Here is a 26,106-nt window from a genome sequence, read left to right on the forward strand (position 1 = left end):
AACATGTCGAGACTGTGTAGAGCATGTTGGTTACAACAGCAGTATGTGGATGAGCATTATCCTGCTGGAAAACACCCCCTGGAATGCTCTTCATGAATGGCAACAAAAGTCAAATCACCAGACTGACAGATAAAATTGCAGCCAGGGTGTGTGGGACAACCAGACGAAATTGCAGACCATAAGTCCAGTGTGTCTAGCAAGCAGACAGGTTTGTTACAGGCCCTCAAGTGGCCTCCTTCTAACCAATACATAGCCATCACTGGCACTAAGGCAGAGCCATCTCTCATCAGAAAACATGACAGACCTCGACTTGGTCCTCCAAAAGGTCTTGCTTGGCATTACAGAAGTCACAAATGGCAGTGGTTTGGAATCAGTGGAATGCACACTACAGGGCTATTGTTGAAGTAGCCAACTTTTAAAGGTTTGTTGTGTCACTGTCGTACCAACTGCTGCTCAAATTGCTGCTGCAGATACTAAACAATGTGCCAGAGCCACATGCCGAATACAGTGGTCTTCCCTCTCGGTAGTGCCATGCGGCCATCTGGAGCTCAGTCTTCTTGTAACTGCACATTCCCATGACCACCACTGCCAGCAGTCATGCACAATGCCTGCATTCCTGCCTTGTCTTTCTGTACATCGCAGAAGGAACTGCCAGCTTCTCGTAGCCATATTACAAAATCTTGTTCAAACACAGTGAGTTGTTAATAATGGTGTATTTGTCGCCTTAAACGCAGTCTAGATTAAAATTAACTTGCTACATGTGATCTCAAAGATAACTAATGCTCCAACCATTGTAGCATGTATTTAGAGCAAACCTGAGCTGCATCCTCATAGCGGTGCTACTAGTCCCACTCTTATGTGACTGGTGCAAAATCTGAGTAGATATCATGTTTCAGATGTAGAAACATACCCACCAACTTCGGTTTGTATTGCACAACTCCTTCTTTACATTGCAATCTTTTTTTTTTTTTTTTTTTCTGTCACTGTAACTTGTTTGTTTTCATGTCAATGTATGTAACTGTGTGTGTGTGTGTGTGTGTGTGTGTGTGTGTGTGTGTGTGTGTGTTTGTGTTTGTGTTTGTGTTTGTGTGCATGTGCATGTACATACCATTGTGCATGCTCAAACACAAATTATATCCCTCTGTCTGTAGAGATTTTCTGAATGAATAAAGAATTGCTTGTCAAACATTTAAGCAGAAGCTAGTTTCTCATGCATTTGAATGACTGTGACGTGATATCTCCTAAACTATATGTCATAAAATGATATGATTTTGCAGGTTTATTCAGTGGTGTGCATGACTCCATTTGCAACCTGTGTTGCAGATGGATTTGATAGTAAAGAAGCAGAAAATTAAAATGTCATGTCTGATACTAATGTTTTACTGTATAAGCAGCGAAAATGTAAGTGATAATTTTTTTTTCCTTTTATAATTTTGTGGCAGGTGTAATGGACAAAAAGTTATGTAAAGATTCAAAATCATCTGTAATATATGTTGGATGTTGCTAAATGGTCTCATCCTCAAATATTGGATGAATAAAATCCAAGTATTTGTGCACCATCAGTTACACTGACACAAGACAAACACATAGTTTCCAGCTATAATACTTATCTTGTTGTGTTGAACTTTTATCATAAGAATATATTTCTTAGTGAGTAAATTATGACAGCATTTTAAAATTTAAATTCAGTCAATAATTATGCAAAATATTGAAAATCAAATTCGTGTTGCCCATGAGAGCTGTTACATAGGCAACCTGCAACTGTATATGGGTTCCAGATTGTGGAATAGTTGCTTAGTAATATTAATTTGCTCCCTCTACTGGTAGTTCTTGCCTTTTACCTGTGATTATAATCTTATTGTCATCAGCAATAGGAATTTTTTCCCACGTCTAACATTGTCTGCACAGTCCTCAATGTATATCAAAATCAATATAGGTCCTAAGATGTTCATCTGAGGGCTTCCTATGTTATTTGAGGCATGTGCTACTTTTACTTTTTGTACCCTGTTTTTCAGATATAGTCAAAACCAGTCATTAACTGTTCCTCTTTTTCCTAATGATTCTCGATTTTTAGTAGATTTTTATGGTAAACAGTATCAAATGCCAGTGATAGCTCTAAAAATATATGTATGCCACATTCATTCCTGTCTAATGTAAGTACCACATTTTTAAACTCCACTATGACTGATTTTATACTGCTCCTACTCGGAAACCAAACTACACTTCACCGGGATTCATAATGGATTCTATTATTTTTGAGTATAATGACAGCAAAGAAAATGCGTTAGCAACCAGATTTCCAGTAGCAGATACGGATTCCGACCGTACGTCATTCGTTATATGAACTGCGGATTAAAACTGAATAAATTGTAGAAATGTAGTAAACACAATTTATGATACCAGAATTTGGCTCCAACATCTACCTCTCCATGACCATTTTAGTACCTTTACCTAAGAATCATAGTAAAAAGAATCAAAAAGAAAATTGTAATTCTGGGGAACACCAGCTTGGGTTCAGAAAGGATAAAGGAACAAGAGATGACATTAGCCAGTGATTGACTGTAAAAGGAGAAAGGAGTACAACAGAAGATTGTAGGTGTGAGATGAAATAATGAAGGAGGCAAAGTATCAAACAGGCAAAAAGACAAGGCCTGGTGGAAATTCATGGATAACACCTGAGATTTGTAATGCCTTTAATGAAAGGTAAAAAATAAAAATTCGGAAACTCAAACAGGTTGAGAGGTATACAAATGTCAGTCGAAATAGATAGATACCTCATTCAAGAAGATTTAGGAAAATATGACATTCTCTCATAATTATTGAGATACCTGGGAGAGTCAGCCATGACAAGACAGTTCCACCTGGTATGCTAGGTATATGAGACATGCAAAGTACCTTCAGGTTTCAAGAACAATGTAATCATCTCGATTTCAAAGAAGGAATTTTCTGATGGGTGTGAATATTACCAAATCATCAGTTTAACAAGTCATGGTTGGAAAATACTAAAACAAATTATTTACAGAAAATGGAAAGACTGGGGGAGATCAGTCTGGGTGTCAGGGAAAAGTGGGAAAATGCAATGCTATACTACCCCATATGACTTATCTTAGATGACTGACTGAATTGGAGAAAGTCTAAACTACATTTATACCATTTGTTGGCTTAGAGAAAACTTTTTACAATGATGACTGTAGCACACACTTTGAAATTCTGTCAGGGATAAAATACAGGGATTAAAAGATTATTTCCAACTTGTACAGAAACCAGCCTGCAATTATGAGTTTAAGTGCATGAAATGGAAGCAGAAGTTTAGAATTGCATGAGACAAGGTTGTAGCCTATCCATGATGTAAATTGAGCAAGTAATAAAGGAAAACAAAGAGGAATTTGGAAAGGGAAGTAAGGTTCAGTGGAAGAAATTAAGACTTCACTGTTTGCCAATGACACTGTAATTCTGTAAAAGATGGTAATGGACTTGGAAGTTCAGCTGAATGATATGTACTGTTACTTCAAAAGAGGTTATTAAGACAAAAATTGACGAAAGTAAAACAAGGGAAATGAGGTGTAGTAAAATTAAGTGATGTTAACCGAATTAGATTAAAAAGTGAGGCTCTAAAAGTAGCATACAAGTTTTACCATTTGAGTAGTAAAAGAACAGATGACAGTCAAAGTATGGATGATATAAAATTCAGACTGGCAATAGCAACAAAAGCATTCCTGAAAACAGAAATATTTTAACAATGAATTTACATTAAGTTGTTGTAATAAATACAAGAAACAGCCACTTTCTTATGTGTTTTTATTTAAGCTAATGCGTGTTTGAGATTTCACCCATCTTGAATTAGTGTGATGTATATTTGAGTCTTCAGTCAATACATATTTCCAACACTGGCATCAAATTAAATGCTGTAGACATCAAGTGCAAAATAAAATTTTGTTTAGCTACTATACTTTTGTGAGTTGTATTGATTGATTGATTGATTGATTGATTGATTTTTATTGTTGTAGAGACCTCAGAGATCATCTGAGGCATTACAAAAGTCAATATTACATAGTATAAATGTTACACAAATAATTACAAAAACAAGAAAAATATTACACAATATAAATGTTACACAAATAATTATGGTACCTTCACACAAAAACAAAACAGAGAAACTTCTGGTACACATTGATATTGCATAGTAAATTTAGCCAATTACAGACTTACTCATATATAGAAGCATATAAAAACTAATCACAAACTGTAGTCATACCATATTCTTTGCCTCCCTTAAAAATTCATCAGTTTCATAAATGCTGAGCTCAAGAAGAAATTCTTTTACTTTTTTTTGAATTGTTGATTTGGAAGATCCCTGATATGTTGGGGTATGGCGTTAAAAAATTTTATGGACTTGTATAAGAAGCACTTTTGTGTTGTTTTTTTTATAGTTACATCGGAAAGAAACTAGGTCCTGGTTGTTTCTTGTGTTATAATCATGTTGCATGTCATACTGTTGATAACTCGGATAGTTTTCCTTAATATGCATTACACATTTTAGTATAAATATTGACGGCAGGGTCATAACCTGTAATTTTTTAAAGCTTGGCCTACAGTGAGCTCTGGATGCCAAGCTACATATCAGTCTTATTGCCTTCTTTTGTAGTTTGAAGACATTAGCTGCCTTGCTTTGATGTCCCCACAGTATTGTACCATAGGAAATGTGACTGTGTATTAAAGCAAAATAAACCACTTTAAGTACTGGCACATTTAGACAAAGACGCAGCTTCCTTAGAGCAAATATTCCTTTGCTGATGCTGCTTCTCACTCTTTCTATATGGGTACCCCAGGATAATTTTGAATCAATTGAGATTCCAAGGAAATTAACAGCATTTGAGCTCTATTCAAGTTCAGTGTTATTATTCCATGATACATAAAGGTCTTGTATTATTTTTTTTTTTTTGGTTGACACAAAGGGAATTAGCTTTACACCAATTTTCAACTTTGACAGTGCACTGGGCTGCTTCATATTTCACCTTCTGTGCTGTTTCTGCAGTTATACAGACTGCAAGGTCATCTGCAAATAAGTAAGTCCTAGTTGACGGCCCAACTATGTTACATGGTAAGTCATTTATATAAATAATAAATAGAATTGGGCCAAGTACAGAACCTTGTGGGACACCCATGCCCAGAGGTAAGTAATCTGATACTGCACCATTAAAAACCACCTTCTGCACTCTATTACTTACATAAGATTTTATCAATTCCAGGGCACTTCCTGTAAAGCCATAGAATTGCAGTTTGTTCAGTAAGATTTCATGAGACACAGTGTCGAAAGCTTTTGATAAATCAAAGAGTTTATTCTGAACCACTACCTTGCTTTCTAGTTGCTTCACACACTGTGTTAAAAGTGATAAGGAAGATTTAACAGTTCCTAACCCTGATATGAAGCCAAATTGACTATCAGTGAAGATTTTGTTTTCTTCAAAGTATTTATTATTTGTTTATTTAATATAGCTTCTTTCACTTTAGACAAGATTAGCACAATTGAAACAGGCCTAAAATTATCACAACTTGAGACGCTGCCTTTTTTGTGTATTGGAGTGACTTTAACAAACTTTAGTGCCTTTGGGAACTGAGCCTCCAAAATACATGTATTTACTACATGTGTTATCAATTCTGGCAGTTGAACTGAATCACACTTTAACGTGGCTGAACTTAAAACATAAACGTCATTATTAAAACTGTTCTTCATTTTCCTCAGTATATTAGTAACAGCCTATACCTTGACCAGTTTAAAGCTAAATGTACTTTCAGGCTTTGTGGTGTTTCTCAGGTAGTATTTATGGTCAGTGGGTATATTGGAAGTGCCAATCACCTTTATTATATCTTGCACCTTCTCAGTGAAGAATGTATTTAACTGTGCAGCATTCAGATTACTGCTTTCAGCCTGTGAAGTCATTTTCCTGTTGCACTGACTGTTAATGATATTCCACATTGCACGTGTCTTATTTTCAGATGTTAGTATTATATCTTCATTTTTTTCACCTAACTTTCTTTAAGGCATGTCTTAATCTTTTCTTCTTCAATGTGAGCATGTCTTTAAATATTTGAGCATCTGTACTTCTATACCAGTCATAATATTGATCACACTCCCTCTTGACCTTTACCACCTTTTCATCCTTGACCTTATTTACTCTAAGTGCCTTTTTATTATTTAGTAACTTAATGGGAAAGGACATCTTGGCATATACAGAAAGAGTAGATATGAGTTGTTCCACCTTTCTATCTATTGCATGTTCTTGATAAACCTGCAACCAATTACTTTTATCAATATGAGACTTAAACATATTTACACTCCTGGAAATGGAAAAAAGAACACATTGACACCAGTGTGTCAGACCCACCATACTTGCTCCGGACACTGCGAGAGGGCTGTACAAGCAATGATCACACGCACGGCACAGCGGACACACCAGGAACCGCGGTGTTGGCCGTCGAATGGCGCTAGCTGCGCAGCATTTGTGCACCGCCGCCGTCAGTGTCAGCCAGTTTGCCGTGGCATACGGAACTCCATCGCAGTCTTTAACACTGGTAGCATGCCGCGACAGCGTGGACGTGAACCGTATGTGCAGTTGACGGACTTTGAGCGAGGGCGTATAGTGGGCATGCGGGAGGCCGGGTGGACGTACCGCCGAATTGCTCAACACGTGGGGCGTGAGGTCTCCACAGTACATCGATGTTGTCGCCAGTGGTCGGCGGAAGGTGCACGTGCCCGTCGACCTGGGACCGGACCGCAGCGACGCACGGATGCACGCCAAGACCGTAGGATCCTACGCAGTGCCGTAGGGGACCGCACCGCCACTTCCCAGCAAATTAGGGACACTGTTGCTCCTGGGGTATCGGCGAGGACCATTCGCAACCGTCTCCATGAAGCTGGGCTATGGTCCCACACACCGTTAGGCCGTCTTCCGCTCACGCCCCAACATCGTGCAGCCCGCCTCCAGTGGTGTCGCGACAGGCGTGAATGGAGGGACGAATGGAGACGTGTCGTCTTCAGCGATGAGAGTCGCTTCTGCCTTGGTGCCAATGATGGTCGTATGCGTGTTTGGCGCCGTGCAGGTGAGCGCCACAATCAGGACTGCATACGACCGAGGCACACAGGGCCAACACCCGGCATCATGGTGTGGGGAGCGATCTCCTACACTGGCCGTACACCACTGGTGATCGTCGAGGGGACACTGAATAGTGCACGGTACATCCAAACCGTCATGGAACCCATCGTTCTACCATTCCTAGACCGGCAAGGGAACTTGCTGTTCCAACAGGACAATGCATGTCTGCGTGTATCCCGTGCCACCCAACGTGCTCTAGAAGGTGTAAGTCAACTACCCTGGCCAGCAAGATCTCCGGATCTGTCCCCCATTGAGCATGTTTGGGACTGGATGAAGCGTCGTCTCACGCGGTCTGCACGTCCAGCACAAACGCTGGTCCAACTGAGGCGCCAGGTGGAAATGGCTTGGCAAGCCGTTCCACAGGACTACATCCAGCATCTCTACGATCGTCTCCATGGGAGAATAGCAGCCTGCATTGCTGCGAAAGGTGGATATACACTGTACTAGTGCCGACATTGTGCATGCTCTGTTGCCTGTGTCTATGTGCCTGTGGTTCTGTCAGTGTGATCATGTGATGTATCTGACCCCAGGAATGTGTCAATAAAGTTTCCCCTTCCTGGGACAATGAATTCACGGTGTTCTTATTTCAATTTCCAGGAGTGTAGATTATCATAATTGACCATACATACTTTATTTCCTGCCATGTGCACTGAGTCAGTGTTACAATTTCTTGTTATATCTGTTTTAAGAAGTAGTGGCCAATGGCCAGATACCCAGGTCATAATTAACTCTGACTTGAGATGCATTAACTCATTTGATAAAACTATATTGTCAATGCAGGTACCAGTACCTTTATAATGTGGCCTTGTTATATCAGTGGTTGTAATATAAAGACCAAAAGAATTTAATAAATTATTTACATATGAGTTATAGATAGTGGACAACTGAAAATTCAAATTGAAATATCCACAGATTAGTATCCTACACTTATACTTACAGACTGTCTCACATAAAGACACTAACTTGTTAACAAAATCATCTGTTGAATTGCCTCCAGTCTTAGTTGAGTACAAAGCTATAACTATTAAATTTAAATCTGTTAACCTAACAGCTGCAATTTCACATAACATTTCTAGATATAATGCTTTAACTTTTGCTATTGGTTCATATTTAATCCCTGTTTTTAGAAATACAACACACCCACCATGATTTTTATTAGTTCTACAATATTTGTCAGCTAGGGTGTAGCCCTCAGGGCAGTATAGATCTATTTCATGACGCTTTAACCAGTGTTCTACGAGACAGACTACATCTAAGTGATAAGTCTCTAAGACATCTTCCACTACTTCCAACTTATTAGATAAACACTGTACATTCCAGTGAAGGACATTAAAATTGTCTGATCTGTGCCTGAGTCTGTTTACCTTGAGATCTTCCTCCCCCTTTGGCCTACCACTAAAAAATCATTTAGATGGGAGGGAAGCACTGTTTTCTGTTTACTCATCCTGTTAGTATTTGGTCTTGTTACTGGGATTAGTGATGATGCTGATTCATCTGCTGCTGTTGTTGGTGGTGGTGGCGGTAGTGGATCTGCCATGACTGATGGTGGATTGTCAGCTAATGCTGTGCCTATGCCTACTGTTGCTGTTGATGAGGATTGTCTTGCTTCAGTCGATGCTGGTTTTTCTGCCACTGGTGAGGGCTGTGCTGAATCACCTGATGATGGTGGTTTTGTTTCTGATATTGATAGTAGTTTTTTGTTGCTGTAGTTTTTGATGGTTTCACTGCTGTAGTTGGTGGTGGTTGCTGTACTATTATTTGTGGCTGGCATGGTAATCTTGGTTCTACTGTTGTCATCAATGTCTCTAAAATTTTAAAGCTGAGAAGTCTCTTTCCCATGTCTTGTAAAACTGTCTCTCTGTAGGTAGTTAACACGTAGAAATTGAGCATTTTCATACATTTTGCATATGTTCTCGAACTGTTTGTTGGCTTTCATGATTTCTTTATTTACACACGAAACGTTTCTGAGGCTGTGTCTATGCGGAATACCAATTATGATCATTGTTTTACTCTTATTGGTATTCAGTATTTCTTTTTGAGGGCACTCAATAATTCATTTTGGTAAACATCATTGGCTCCCTCACCCCCCCCCCCCCCCAAACTGATTAAAAGAAGGGAGTGATTAGTACGACACATCCTGAGGCATGAAGGAATAGTCTGTTTGATTCTGGGGGAAAGTGTGCAAGGTAAAAATTGTAGAAGCAGACAAAGGTTTGACTGCACTCCAAAGATTCAGTTACGTTCAGGTTATAATATTTAGTCATCATGCAAAACTTATGGATGACAAACTGCAACTGTGATTTAAATTGGCAACTTATTTGGGAATAAACATGCAACCAGTCACTTTTTTGGGCTTTCTATGTGATTTATTGTACTGTTAACCTGTGTTTGAGCCACTGGATGCTCATCATCAGATGGAAGTGATATGGGAACATTATATCATGGACCAAGTGTAGCTAGACACTTTGGTGATGATGCTAGTGAAAATGATGGAAATTCAGTTATTGCTACTCACAACATTTACCATTTCATAGATTTTTCATTACCATTCACTAAATTTCCATCATTTTTGCCAGCATTATCACTACAGTGTCTAGCTACACTTGGTCCATAATATAATGCTCCTGTGACACCTTCATTTGATGACGAGCCTGCAGTAACTTGAAAACATGTTAATGGTACAATAAACTGTATCAAAAACCTGAAAAAGTGAGTGGTTTCATATTAATTCCCAAATAAACCCTCAATTACTTGTTATGTTGTATTCATCATTTATGACAGGTTCTTGAAATACCAGGTATCTTATGTTTGTATGTCATAGAATATTCAATGTTTATTCCATAACAAAAATGCTTTCTAAGTGCTTGCACTTCACTGAGGACCATGCCTTTGGATTTGGACTCAATTCCAGTTACAACATTTCCTTGGGTTTTGTGAGAGGTCTTTCAATAAGATTCTGCAGTCACTCATGGCTTCAGATATTGCTCTTTTGGCAGATTAATATATTTTATTCAGCACATCTTTTTCTATAGCTCTATGTTCTGTTTTACACTTACTGTGGAGTAGCATGTCTATCATGGAGGATACCTCCCATCTTAAACTGTTCTTCTTACCACATATAGGTCTAGTGATTCGTCAACTATTCTTCGATCTAAATCTGAGTTACAGTTACTCTGCACTTCCTGTCTGGAGTCAAATGATTTGACTTCCTTCTCAAGATATGACACTATAGCTTCATTACCTAGTTTCCTGAACAAGTAAATCTTTCTGCTTGTTTTGGTTGCTCTTTGTACTTAGGTGATAATTGTTGTTACAGTTGTCTCATGGTTGGATCTTAATTTTTATTCCAGGTTATTAATTTAAATAAAAAGTTGAAAGCAGAATACACTGTCAATGAACATTATGATGTGAAAAATATTATGCAACTGTTGAATGAAGTTACAGATGTGCACATTCCAGATAATGCAGTTTTCAAATCTTTAGACATGTAAAATCTCTACAGTAACATTCCCATGAAAAAACCATTGACATCATTAGGCATAACTTAGTAAAATATGTTAAGATTGGCACTGCAAAAGTAATAGAGCTGATCAAATGTTTGGAATATGCACTAAACTGTAGCTGTGTGTGCACCATTCATAGATCGTGCATGAATCTTGTGCTTCTTTCAGCCACTACAGACCACCTGGCCTGCTCATATGACAGCAGTTGCATGCACAGTCTGCTGGCTGGTACAGTATTCAACTCCATGTGTTCCACTTCAGTCATTAGTCCCTTGAGTTTAGTTTCCATGGAGGCAACGCTTGATCTCTTCTCGAGCTACAGCAGGTGCTGACAGTTGCTATTTCCAGTTTAAGAAATACACTAGCACAACCTGCAACCCTGCCAACAACACATCCACTGCTATTCCCTGTGAACGACAATGCAGCAGAAGACTGGGACACTTACAAAAAAGCACCTGCAACCACATTTACAGGGATTTGGGGTAACAGGCACAAACTTGTGCAAGGTCCTTTTTGTTTTGTTGTGGATTTCACCTCACAGGTATCAGGTCAGCTCTCCCTCCTACAAGAACCTTCAAGTATTTCTTTTGATCAGATGTGTGAGTTAGGTCCTATCTAACACTGTAAACATATTCACATAATTGCAGCTCATGTGGAGTTTTACCACTGCCAAAACTGTCATACAGGACATGGGTGCAGATCTATATGGACTATGACATTGTTGTAATTTTCTGACAAATGTTCATGAGGAATCCTATGCTGATCAAATGGTTCATGATGCAATCTTACATTTTGCTTCTGATAGGAAAGTCCAAAAGCAAGCTATACAGTGTGAAAATCCTATGCTTAAGGAAGTATTGAACATAGCTCAGTCATCTTAAGTTTCACAGGTGGCAGGAAGTCAGATAAAAGCCTAGTCCGAAGTTTCAGAATCATTTCCTTTTACCCCTCTCAGCCTTCAGTCAGTTTCCAAGTGAACACAGATGCTATTGCACTAGTCCAGCAGACATCTCAGTGTCTTATAGATAATCAGCATTTGCAACAACAACAGCCTGCACCGCAACTGCAACAGCCTTGCACTCTGCTGCCTTCATGTCCATACTGCTTCATTCAACATGAACGGACTGCGTGTCTTGAGACAAGCTGATCAAGTTCCGTATCAACAGTTAGATACTCTCTGTGCTGAATTTTCCTCTCTATTTTCTCCAGAACTGAGTTGTGCAACACAATCTCAGGCCCATAATATGATGAAACAGTCTGCCCACCTCTGTTTTCTTTGGGCCCACTCAGTACCATAACTTTACAGGATCAAATTAAAGCTAACTAGATTGTCTTCAATCCCTTCATGCTATTCAACCTCTTTCTTCCAGTGAATGCTCAAAACCACTGGAGGCAGCCAAAAAACCAACCTGTGAATTATGCCTCTGCAGTAATTTTTTAAAAATCTATTAATGCACAGTTAATCACTGATACCTGTCCTTTGCCACACCCTGACAAGCTGTTAGCATAATTACAAGGGGCCATTATTTCTCAAAGAAATGGTAGACCCATATTTATGGTTGTCACTCAACAAGGAATCTAAACACATTCTAGTTATCAATATTTCATTTGGGCTTTATCGATACCAGCATTTGCCTTTTGGTGTCACAAGAGCACCATCTATTTTTCAATGCTTTTTAGAGTAACTTACTGCATTAGTTCCAGGTTGCATCAACTATTTAGATAACATAGTAGTATCTGGTGCCCCTACAGAGAAAAATTTGCAGAACCTTCCTGCTGTGTTTCCTGTTTTACAGACTACAGTGTTAAAGTGCAGCTTGGACAAGATGCAGTTTCTTCAACTGTCCATTATTTATTTGGGTTTTGAAGTGTTGTGCACTGGCATTGAACCATTGTGCAAGCATATTGATGCTACTGCTGAGTTGCCACACCCCATGTCCATTAAGGTATTACAAGCATTTTTAGGCAAAATTGCATACTCACACAAATTCATACTGGATGTTGCTACTGTGGCACAGCCATTCCATGCATTATTACCTAAAGATGTTCCTTTCCACTGGTCTCCAGCTAGTGACCGGGCATTCAAGTTGTTTAAATCTGAGGTGCAAATCAGCCCTTAGTTTGGTCAACTTTCAGTCAGGCCAGCATCTTGTGTTAGCAAGACACGTCTCAGTTCGGCCTCAGTGCCGTCCTCACTCTTAAGTATGCAGACGATTTGGAACAGCCTATTGCTTATGCCTCTAAATCATTAAATTCAGCACACCAGTATTCTTCTCAAGTAGAGAAAGAGGCTCTGGTAATCATGTATGCTCTAAAAATATTTCATGTTTTCCTATACGGAACTAAGTACCACATGATCGCAGACCACAAGCCGCTGGTGTCTCTTTGTAATCCTTCGGCATCCTTGCCAGACAAAGCTGCACATCACTTGCAGCAGTGGGATTTTTTCCTGTCACAATACAATTATGAGATACATTTTTGACCTATAGCGTAATGGGCAAATGCTGATGCCTTATTGTGTTTGTCGAATGGACCGAGCTCAGAGTCTGATAAAGAAGAACTACTTTGTTTTCATTTAGACATGGAAGATCAAAATGTTGTTGATGGTTTTCCTATTACTAGGATTAAAATTGCAGCTGTGGATCCTATTTCAAGTGCAACATAACTGGCCAGACAAATGTCTGGCCTGTACTTCTGATCCTTTGAGAAATTATTTTGTTTTACAAAATCATCTGTCAGTTTGGGACAGATTACCGGTGTTAGCTACAGAAGACACTACTCCTTGGGTTGTAGTTTCATCCAACTTTTATTGTGAGGTTATGTGATCATTACAAGTGGACCACTGTGGTGTGTCACATACAACCACATTTTCAGCCAGGCACTGATTGGGAAATAGAATGAGTTGTTACAGCCCGTCCACAGTACCCCACCCTTCAGGCAGCTCCCCATTCTTCTTTGTCTGCGTGGCTGGATCCACAGCAACCTTGGAAATGAATTTATATAGATTTCATGGGACCTTTTTTTTTAATTTCTACTGGCTGATGCTTATTTTAAGTTTCCATATGTGGTGCATTGTCTGTCTGCTTCTGTGGTAGCAAACATTTCTGCTTTGTCAAAAATTTTTGCAACAGAAGGTCTTCTGTGTATGTTAGTTACTGACAATGAGCCCCAGTTCAACTTTCAAGAATTTGAAGATTTTTGTAAAAGCAGTCATGTTCACCATGTCACAGTTCCTCCTTTCTACCCTCAATTGAGTGGGAAAGCAGAATGACTGGTACAAATGTTCAAGACTCAGATGAAAAAAATATGTTTTGGATGTGTCACCAGAAGTAGATCTTGACCAGCTCCGCAGTTCTTATAGGTACAACCCATTGGCGATAAGAGTTCAAAAGAGTTGTTGCACAGTCGTCAGCCTAGATTCTGCTACATCTGCTTCAGCCAATGCCAGGCCATCTGCCGGCACCAGCACCACAACACCTCTGGCCTGGAACAGTTGTTTAGGCTTGTGGGTTTGGCCGCCAGCCGAAATGGGTGCCAGGGGTAATTGAGAATACCCATGACCAACACCTCTGCATCATCCACACAGATGAGGGGAGGGCATCATGACATGTCAACCAGCTATGACCTCATGTGGACAGCCATCTGCCCAGCTATCTCCTACATTGTGGCCAATGCTCTCACTTTCTCCACCATTGCCACTGCTGATGTTTTCACAACAGTCTCCTCTGCTGTGAGTGCACCCTTCAGCTGCCATAGGCCACAGCGGGAGCCCAGCTCCCCGCAGTGTTGTTTCCAATGCCTCAGCCAATGCTGCCTCCTGCACAGCCAGCACCACCCATTCCACCTCCTTCGCCACAACTTCCTTCCCTGGGGTCAGACTAAGATGTGAAAATGGACAGTGTGCCAGCATCACCTGTCTTACCATATGGCCTCCCACAGTGGTGTGGGTTCTGCACCTGGCCACACTCACACCACTTCCAATACTTCACACCAGTGTCAGCATGTTGCATGACTCAACAACCAACATCGACCACAAAAGAAATGGAAATGAGCACAGTGCTCACTTCTTCACGATAGAAGAGGAGTGCTGTACCTACCAATATTATGTATGCGCTGCTTCACAGTTCGCACATGAAGTTTGGGCTTGATTCAGCCACTAGCTAATATGACAGCAGCTAATACAACAGCCTGCTGGCTGAGCAAATTGTTGGAACTAATGAATATATAAAATGGAGTGCAAGGCTCCACCAGCCACTTATGTGATACTAATTGCATTGTACCTTGTCTTCCTTGTGTGTGTGCTGTTCGAGCAATAAACTGCAGTGTTCTGGGATTAGAACACACTATCTTCTAGTTTTCCTGGTTTCAGTAACAAAATATATTGGCAAAGAGATAGCTTTGGTATGGGGAACTGTCTTTCCATAACGGTGGTGGTCATTTTCATGAATGATTTGGAATGGAAATTGTTTGAGAAACTTTCATAAGTAAAAGGAAAAGAGGTAATCTACTACAACCATTATAATATTATGAATTATATTACAGTAGTGACAGAAGGTAATAACACTGATGTACATGAACTGTCACAATTGAAAAGTGGTATGCATTAAAAAATGGAATTCACTGCAGAATTGAAAGACAGAGGATCTATTTATTACTTACATCTTACTATCACAATGGTTGGGAACATGCAAACACTCACAATCTACAAGCCAACATGTACTGACGTAGTTATTAATGCAAATTCTTTCCATCTGTCAAGATACAAGAGGGTTTTTTTCTACATCCGTGATCTATCAATTGCTTCTTTTACCTTTGTCAGTCAAAGAAATATGTAATGAACTGAGTACTTAAAACAAAATGTAACAGCTAATGAGTACTCCTGAAAAATTGTAGGGTGCCCTTACAATAGAGTAAAGAAAAAAGAATAAAGGAGAACTTGCTCATAGCCAGTAGATATGGGATTACAGAAGCGTCCAATTCCACCCGTCTGCTTTCACCCATGACGCCATAAATATGGCAGAAATGGCTATTCTAAGCATCTCCAATATGGCACCTATAATGTCACTACATACAATCTGTCGGAACACAAAGAAATTTGTAGTAAGAATGCTGACCGTCGTGTGACAAGTGAAATCCACTCCGACAGCTTGTATCCAGATGCGGCCACATATGTGTCTGAGCACCCTGAAGACACATATCACACAAATGACAGTGATGTCTCTTATACTCGGAGCACCACAACTTGAGGTCAGAAAAGATTTGATGAGGAAGAGCTGAGGTTTCCAGAAATCAGAATTCCAAAGCGGAATAACCATAAGCAGAAGGTAGAGAGGAAAAGTTTAAAATGCATATAAATAAGACAATAAAATCTCCCTCCAAAAATACAGTCAAACTAATGGGACAACCATGGGAAGTTGGTTGTTTTAGGGTGGGGACAAGCTAAATATAATAGTAAAAAGAACACACCATGATCCAAAAACAAACAAAATGACAAAAAATTACAACATTCCACTACAGCAACAAAATCTACAGGAATCTGACACTTCCCTTGACCTAGATACTAAAACACCAACACCTTCAACTAAAACTATGAAAATTGGAATCGGTCATTTTTCTAGACCTACATAGGTCATCCAAAACTACTGATACCAAAATACCAACCCTTACAGCTATGATAAATAAAGCCAAAACCACAACACCTCAAAAATCAAACATCCCTACATACATTAAAACACATTCAATACACCATAAATATACAAAACATCACAACTCAAGAAGAATAGACCCAAAAAAAAACGATTACTTACCACCAACAAATTCTAACACTGTAAACTAGGTCACTCACTCCAATCATACATACACATACACACATGCCGACACTGCCACATGTACCTGTCCCTGATCCGAGATGTCGGAACTTGGTCAACCTCATGTTCTCGCGACAAATACTACACTTCATAGTCTCAGCAATCAGTCCAAATAACTGGAGGAATTTACTAACAGACAACATGTCCTCCCCCATTTCCAATTACAACATAGCACTGTTATATTTCATCATCATAGCCATACCTAACAACAGAAGCTACACAAAAAATTAAACATCTTACCATACCACAAACAGCAGACCAACAATGCCTACCAAAAATGCCAAACACATGAACAAAAAAAAACTAATTGATAGCTCACTGAAAAAACTTCCAATCCTACTTTTGGAACTACAAACACGCCAACAACTTCACACATCCAACACCAAGGCTCAAATGAACCCAATACAACAAATTACACTCAACACATACACACAGACCACCAGAGGGCACCATCAAACAATAACAAGATGACATCTACAAACACACCAACTCATAAACTCTGTGCCATAATGATATCACACACCACCACACCCTTATGTCACGGATCAAAGCAGATGGATGGAATCGAACGCTTCCATTGATCTGAAGACAGTAGTAAAAGTATAGCTAAAGTCAAACCTGTGACCATGATATTTCATGAAAGTTCAGTCCAATGTCAGGTGTGCCTTCCAAGGAACAACATACAAAATTTGGGAGTTAGACTTAACAAAGACAAGAAAAACAAATTTTCAGTGTCGGGGTATACAGGATTCACTGTACCAATGTGACCACTAAAAATAAGCAATCATTTGATATCAGGTTTAAGGACCATTTATGACCACAGAATGGTTCATATTCATTTATGTAAAGTTTGGAAGGTGGGAGACGAGATACTGGCAGAAGTGAAGCTGTGAGAATGGGGCGTGAGTCATGCTTGGGGAGCTCAGATGGTAGAGCACTTGCCCACAAAAGGCAGAGGTCCCGAGTTAGAGTCTTGGTCCGGCACGTAGTTTTAATCTGCCAGGAAGTTTCATATCAGTGCACACTCTGCAGCAGAGTGAAAATCTCATCTGGAAACATCCCCCAGGCTAAGGCTAAGCCATGTCTTTGCAATATCCTTTCTTTCAGGAGTGCTATTCTGCAAGGTTCACAGGAAAACTTCTGTAAAGTTTGGAAGGTAGGAGATGAGATACTGGCAGAAGAGAAGCTGTGAGGACAGGGTGTGAGTCATGCTGTGGTAGCTCAGATGGTAGAGCACTTGCCTGCGAACGGCAGAGGTCCCGAGTTTGAGTCTTGGTCCGGCACACAGTTTTAATCTGCCAGGAAGTTTCATATCAGTACACACTCCACTGCAGAGTGAAAATCTCATTCTGTGATCTACCAACTTAGCAGCAACCACAGTGTCACATTCTACATGGGCATGACAACTAACAAGCAGTCTCTCCATGTGAATAGCCACTGACATACTATGGCCAAGAGGGAAATGGACCACACATTTCCTGGTCATACCATCTTAATGACTGCTTCACAGCCTATGCCATATGGTTTCTTACCATCAGTACCAGTTGCTCTGAACTGTGCAGGTGTTGCCGGCCGAAGTGGCCGCGCGGTTCTGGCGCTGCAGTCTGGAACCACGAGACCGCTATGGTCGCAGGTTCGAATCCTGCCTCGGGCATGGATGTGTGTGATGTCCTTAGGTTAGTTAGGTTTAACTAGTTCTAAGTTCTAGGGGACTAATGACCTCAGCAGTTGAGTCTCATAGTACTCAGAGCCATTTGAACCATTTTTTGTGCAGGTGGGAACTCTTCCTACAACATATCTTTCACTCCCTTAACCCCCTGGCCTTGACCTTCGCTACTCTCTATCCTCCACCTACCTATCCACTTCCCTGCTCCAATCACAGTGCTGAATTTGCCTTCTTTCCCACCAATGCTCCTACATATTCCTTCTTCCTCTCTACTTCTCTCCTCACCTTTCTCCCATGCCTTCCCACTCCTCCCTGCCACACACAGCCTTCCAATGTTGCATCTAGTGCAGCCGTATCCTGTCCCCATCATATTCTTGCATGCTCCCACAGGCAGCATTAGCTTCTTCCCCAATCACACTACCCTGCTATCCCACTCACTTTCCACCCCATGCCACTTCCTTATCCTCACTACCAACACCAGACAGACTGCATTTTTTATCATATGCAGCCACATTTGGGCCTTGGTGACAGGAGACGTGTGAGAGTTGTTCTGTCTCAATACATGTGAGTTTTTTTACTTATGAAGAAAGACTTTGACCAAAAGCTGAAATCTTTCCATCATTTCTTTTCATTGTTCTCGTCTGCAACTCAAGACCTCCTCTACATGGTAAATAATAATCTATCCATTCCATATTGTTGATACATAAAAGAGTTATGCTAAAGATGTTCTGTTTGACAGTAGCCACTCCATCTCATCATGTGTTTATAAGACTGTTTGTCTGTTACTGTTTGTTGAAGAATGTAATATCATGTTGCACTTATCCTGGTTGGAATCTTGATTTGTGATAGTCTGTTGCATTTTGTTTTATAGTGACATGTCTTTATAATGATCCCAAATGCATCTGATTCAGTTTTCTAAAATGTAAAAAAATTATTTGTGTTACAGACAAGATGCCTCTAGATTTTTTAGATATGGAGATGGTCATTATCAACAAAAATTAAATCTGGTGTAATGAATTGTGATCAATAACTGGAATAAATATATAAATATCTCCAGAGTTCAGAGTGCAATTTTTGCAGTGACTGTGACACAACTTACGTTTCATAATCACTGAGATCATTTTCAAAGTGCACATCCTCAAAAAAGTCAGATATATTTCTTCCCCTTACATCTAAAATACTTTTGTCATGAGAGTGCTTCCATGCCATTTTTTCAAAGCAGTATTCATAAAAAGCATTTACTATTGTTCCACAGCATGTCTTGTCACGCCCACAAGTTACAAAACTGTAACCATCTCAACTGATCACTGCCTGATTAAAATCTCCTCCAATGATGACAGTATGACTGGGAAACAAGTGTAACAGGGAGTTGATGTTTTCTCTAAAGTTTTCAGTTAGTTGGGAGCAAATCTGAAGGTCAACAGAAGAACCCAATCATAAGTTTATGCATGCCTTAAGCCTGAGACTGAACCCAAATGATCTTGCAGGTAGCTTCAATTTCAACTAAGTATATTTCCATTTCTTGTCCACTGTAACATAAATCACTTGATTTCGCATTAGTCTGTTCTTTTGATATACAACTAGGACAATGGCTTTATAAATTGAATTGTCAAAATTTTCATTGCCTCCCTTGAAAAATGTATCATCATTGATGTGAGTATGTGTATGTTACAACAGAAAAATGAATGGGATTAAGAAATACACTCATTTTCTTCCTTCATTACATTTTAAGTATGACAGGAACATTGTTTTATTGTACTGTCAGTCTCTACAGAGATTAATCTGATTAACGACAAATGTAACATAGGCACTTGGCATAGCTACAAACTAAACATTTGTTTCACTCAGTATCTAGTTTCTTTAGTTTGTTCTAAGAGAGAATAAAGCTATCTTGCCAGAGAATACTGACAAGTAAGCCAAGTGAAAATTGTTAACACCAAAAGTAATATTCTTCTCATTGAAATAACCTAATTAAACCAAAGGAGATAATAAAATAACATTACCATGCTTGTACAGCAAGTTAAGAATGCTTGGATCCCAAACAGCATGTTTCTTGGACAAACCATACACTGCCAGATACATGGGTGAATCACCCTCAGATGTGCAGCAGCTGATATCCGCTCCTAACAAAACATTGATCATATCAGGAAGCTGCTCTTATTCTCAGTGCTCTCCCTCTCTCTCTCTATCTCTCTCTCTCTCTCTCTCTCTCTCTCTCTCTCTCTCTCTCTCTCTCTCTCTCTCTCTCCTCTCTCTCTCCAAGAATTTCCTTATTATCAGACATACATAAAATAAAACAAAGATTAAATTACTTAGATCCTAGAAAATTATAAATAGGTATTAATTTACAAAAAGAGAAAGATACAGAGAGAGAGATAGACGTGTAGTAACTCAGGAATATAAATTATGTAGACACCTCGATGTATCAGTTATTCTGCCAGTATCAGCATTGTACATGCATAATATTTCACAACATGACTTGTTATCTTCATCAGGTGCTACCTGAGACTGGTCATTGAGTTGAATGGGTCCAGTATTTACACCTACAGCCTTCCCCCTCCATGGTCAGTTCCAGGGGTTCTGTATACAGTCTGCTCCTGCCAGAAGCATCCTTAGGCATTTCCCTTTTGGTTTGATGCGACAGGCCAAGACCTGGTATTCTGTCTTCAGTCTGGTGCGCTTCTCTGTGTGCTTGGCATTCTGTTTTTGGTCTGGTGAGATTATAGATGTTTCCTCTGTGGTCTGCTCCCACTACAAGCATTCTTAGGTGTTCCTTCTCCAGTCTGGTGTGCCAGGCTGAGCACTGGTGTTCCATCTTCAGTCTACCACACCTGTCTACTTGTTGGCATTCTGTTTCCAGTCCGGTGCAGTTTAAGGTGGTGCCTCTGCTTTCCATTCCTGCTACAAGGACTCTTGGGTGTTCCCTATTTGATCTGGTGCATGAGGCTAGGCAGTGGTGTTTCGTCTTCACTCCACACAGAAGGAACACCTAAAACCACCACGAGACTGTAAATGGGATGCCAGCACATGGACAGGTGCCTGTACTGAAGATCAAACATCAATGCTTGGCTTGGCACACTGGATCAAAGAGGGAATGCCCAAGGATGCTTCTAGTGGACTGCAGACACAATGCCTGGAACTGACCACAGAGGGGGACAGTCGTAAGTGTAGATCCTGGACCTGTTTCACTTGACAAGCAGTCTCAGGTAGCACCTGCAGACACAATGCCTGCAACTGACCATAGAGGGGGACAGTTGTAAGTGTAGGTCCTGGACCTGTTTCATTTGACAAGCAGTCTCAGGTAGCACCTGATGAAGATATGAGTCACATTGTCCAAATATTGTGCATGAATGACACTGATGTCTGGCAGAATGTCCAACATCTCAAGATGTCAACAGATTGCTGAGAGAGCCTGAAGAATTTTATAAATTCAGTAACTGATTTATTCATAACTTAAGATTCCAATGAGAAATTTATTGAGATTACGTTATTTACAATTAACTACACAGTTTTGTACTACCCTTACAAATGCAACCTACTGTCTTTGCCAAAAATTGTTGGATATAATTAAAAATTAATGCTACTATTGATCACTTTTTTTAGTTATCAATAGTGACATTAACTCTAACTGCATTTTGTATTAACTGTTTCTAGCATTCTGTCAATTCCTGTTGATTTATATGATTTAATGTATACAAGAGTGGGATCTGATAAAATACTATAATAAGTTGGAACTTTTATAACTTTAAGGAAAAGAATTCTTAACTTGCAAAGAAACTTGTAATGGTTCTCTAACAGAAGCGTAATTCAAGCAAATAAAAATAAAATGTTTCTTTGATAGTCAACCCTCCATATTTTAATAAAAGGCAGCCTACATTACACTAAATTATTTATTTTCAGTTCTGGTAAATGGTTTCTGTGCATATGACCACAATTGGACCAAAGGCTCCAGATGACATGAGGAGCCCAGTCATGGAGCCGCTATGTAGTATTGTTGGTACCTGTCATAACCTGCTCAGCCTTCAGTCTGAAGATGGTCATATGGACCAAACCTGAATACTAGAGTTAAAAATAACTAATTTATTGTTATCTGTACTGTTTTTATTAAAACCGGGGACCTAGAAATGACAGAGAGGCTTCATCCCACTGTAGCCCTTAGCAGTTCACAACCCCACAACACTCCACAGCAGTCTACCCACCCCAAATGTTTGTGTGGTAGAGTAATTATGGAGTACACATATATGGAGACAGTGTTTGTGCAGCAACCATCGACATAGTGTAACTGAGGTGGAATAAGAGGAACCAGCCTGCAGTCACTGAGGCAGATGGAAAACTGACTTAAAAACTATACACAGGCCGGCTGGCACACCAGACCTCAACACTAATCCGACGGACAGATTCGTGCCGGGGACCAGCACACCTTCACGCTCGGGAAGCAGCACATTAGACTTCGCGGCTAGCTGGGCAGGGAAAATATGAGGCACTCCCTGTACTTACTCAATGACATCAAAAATATCAATCCTCCATGGCTTCAAGGTTTGAAAATCCCTGTGATGTATTCACAGTCAGCTGTATTTACCTACACAGAAAATCTATCCATAAAGATCCTAGTATACATTTCTTAGCAGGATCAGAATTCAGTATCACATTATGAAACTATTTCTGTTTAAGTTTTAATGGTTTATGGCTACAATTTGTAAAAGGTTGTTGCAACATCTAATATAGGCAGAAAGACAACCAAGAGAAATCTTGTTCACATTAAATGTTGAGTAACAGCAGGATACGATACAAACTCAAAACTCATGAACATTACAAACAATGCTACATAATCTCCATCACTTACATTGCATCTACATTTCCTTCAACTTATATTTCTATACAAATTATGCCAATTCAGTTTCACCTGATGCAGCAAAAGTAGCAAAACATTCTAAAAACAGAAAATAGTCTCTGGTGGTAATGTTTTATTAATAGTGATGCATTTCAAATGGTTAGCACATCTTCAGATTATTTGTAATAAGTAGCAAAACTCTTATTACATAACAGTTTTTCACAAACCTATCTAGCACTGATCAATAGGACAGCTAAGCTAAAGGTAAGAAGTATAGAGATTCACTTGCCTTGAACAGCAGAGATCACATGAGTCATATTTAAAAGTCATATTATGATGGGATTAAAGCAAAAACTGCAATTGTCAAATATGGACATAGGGAAGCCTGAAATGGCAAGCGGAAACCTCAAAGTTAAAGGTGTAAAATTACAAGATTGATAACGAATTAAATTTGTGTAAAAGAATGATTAGGAACCAAGAAAGAAACTCATCAAACCATGGCAACATGTGATATAATGATAGGTTAGCAATCATAGCTCTGTATCACAGTGGTAAACAAATACTGCTCTAGACAACATATATGTTGAATTGAGAGGGCTGCACTCTAGACTTAAGTTTTTAGCAGAGAAGAACAGTGCACTCTGCAGTTTGGATTTAATTTAATCTACACACAAAATACACTGTGGTGACCTTTTCATCTTAAATAACAACAACATAATCCCAAGTGATCATCATATGTAACTATGGTGACTGCATCATCTTGGTGTTCTTGTGTCTTGTGAAAACCCCACAGTAATGAAGACAAATCTTGTACATTATTTCTGTGTACAACCTGTAAGACATTTCTCCAAGGCTTGGGTTATACTTCTTCTTGCAAAAACAGCACAATATATCAAGGTAACTGTCCACAGTTATACAGATCCACTGATTGTAACTATACTGGAAAATGGGAAGTTAATCTTGAAACATCAAGCTAATTTGGCAATAGCTTGAGAAAACTTAGCACAATTGTAAACTGCAGTTAGCAATAACAATGTTGGAGCATGATCAGTCTGCAGTAATAATGCCGAGTCTAGACAAGAGAATGGAATAGAGTAAAGTCCTCCAAATTACAGGAAAAATATGGAAGTTGTTTGAAGTATGAAGTTTATGACTTAAACAACGGAAAACATGGGATGGAGTAATGACACTACAATAAGGGTAGATTATTACTCAGCATAAAGTGAGTGTTTGTGACATAGTAAGATGGAACTACTCCATCTGTTATGACTTCAAACTCCATCAATAGCTACACTTTTCCTCTGATTTCTGTCATATTCACATTACAGTTATTTCTACAAGGAGTTACATCTAACTGTAAATGTAAAAATGTTATGAAAACTGTATTCCACTCAAATTTATTATTCAGTTTGTTGTACTAAACATTCTGATTTCAATTATGTAATTAGTTTTACTGGAAGTTCTATTAATTAAAACAAATGGCTATTTAAAATTACAATAACAACATCTAGAGGGAGAACATTTTGAGCTTAATGGTAGGCACTTGTAGTCCATTCTGAGTAGCAAAATCCAACCTATCCATTTTTCAAATGATTGTGTATATTCTGAAATACCAATTTGTTCATATGCCACTCTTTAAATAATCAGATGTCACTCAAAGTATGCAGTCTGTACCCAGCCCCATTGAGCTAACAAGTACATAACACCTATTTTGAGTATCTCCTGATATTTATGCATGCAATATCTATGCACAAGTTCCCCATGAAAATACATTTATTGGTATATGTGAAAACTGTCAAAAAACTCTCAAGTGTTCTCCGTAGTTCAAATTAATGGGTATTTTGTCTGAATTGTGTTGTGATTGTCATTTGAGCATTGTGATTATCATTAATGTCTGAACTAAGTGAGCTATTGCAGTCTGTTTTTATCTGGTGGATTATTACAAGATAGTATGCAAACTACAACATTTCGTTTGAATGTGGACAGTTTTGTGTCCCAATTGAATGTTTTATTAATGACTCATCAGAACTCCACTTATTATTGGACAGTGCTTCATTTACTAATGCTTCAATAGCTTTACGATCTACCTGTATGTGAGTAATTCTGGTTATTTGTGAGCACCAAATCCAACTTACATACTAAATAATCTAACAAAGTTGAAAAACTGGTCATCAGCCCAACAGTAAAACTCTGATGCTAATAAATGTTTGAAAAAGTGTGAATTAAACTGTGATATTGTGTACATTTTTGAGTGAACACTCAATAAGATTTTCAGCTTCAAGAGAACAGACTGCCATGCTACTGAGGAGCCAATGGACACTGCAGAAATTCAGGTTGGTGGCTTACATGTTGAGTGGCACATAGGCATATTGCTAGATATTATTAGCTACCAGCCGAAGCCCTACTTCAGACATAGACAAAACAAAACATGCACACATTCACACATGAATAACTCCCACACACCCATTGTCAAACACCAGCAGTATGCTAGACGGATCAGCAACCCTCCAAGGCATCTCTTCCCAGGACTCAGAGAGTGTCATATCACAACTGATAAACAGTGGGGCAAGCGCAACCAGAAATTCTCCTCACTGGGGATCTACCTCCCTCTATCAAGTCACATGTGTAAAAGTAGATCCAGAAATATACCTAAATGCACCAGCTATTTATAGTGGCAAAGCTGACACTCTTGGCCAACTCTGTGCAGGCTAATACTAGCCCTTCAATCAGAGCCCAGTTGACGCCACCTGAGCAGGACTTCAGACCTGTCCAACATTGCTTCTGAAAACTACCTTCAGCCACCTGCTGCTGAGTACACTCTCCTTCCTTCCAGTGGGAAATTTCATTGAAGTAGTCTTTACTTCCCTTCATCTTTATTAACTTTGTCATTTTCCATGCACACACTTGATCAACTTCTGAGGGAGTTCTGTATTCGCTCTGTAAGAAGAAGTTTTTGTTCAGCTATTATCCTGTTGCATTGTAATACACATTTCTCTTGTTTCTCTGGTATTTTAATACATGAGACACAGCAGTTTAGCAAGGAGGTTTTCTTTGGACCCAGGTGTTTACATGTATTTTCTTTTGT

At 39.3% G+C, this 26,106-nt stretch overlaps 1 protein-coding gene across 1 annotated transcript in view; it reads right to left on the reverse strand.

Annotated features, from left to right (window-relative positions):
• The window catches only part of LOC124788567 (ankyrin-1-like), a 192,145-nt gene that overhangs the window by 109,810 nt on the left and 56,229 nt on the right, over nt 1-26,106 (reverse strand). The window contains exon 6 of the mRNA XM_047255838.1: nt 20,194-20,313. Coding sequence (XP_047111794.1) covers nt 20,194-20,313 — 120 coding nt within the window. The remainder of the gene's footprint in view (nt 1-20,193; nt 20,314-26,106) is intronic.

This window comes from Schistocerca piceifrons, chromosome 3 (assembly GCF_021461385.2).
Source record: "Schistocerca piceifrons isolate TAMUIC-IGC-003096 chromosome 3, iqSchPice1.1, whole genome shotgun sequence".
Lineage (NCBI taxonomy): Eukaryota > Metazoa > Arthropoda > Insecta > Orthoptera > Acrididae > Schistocerca > Schistocerca piceifrons.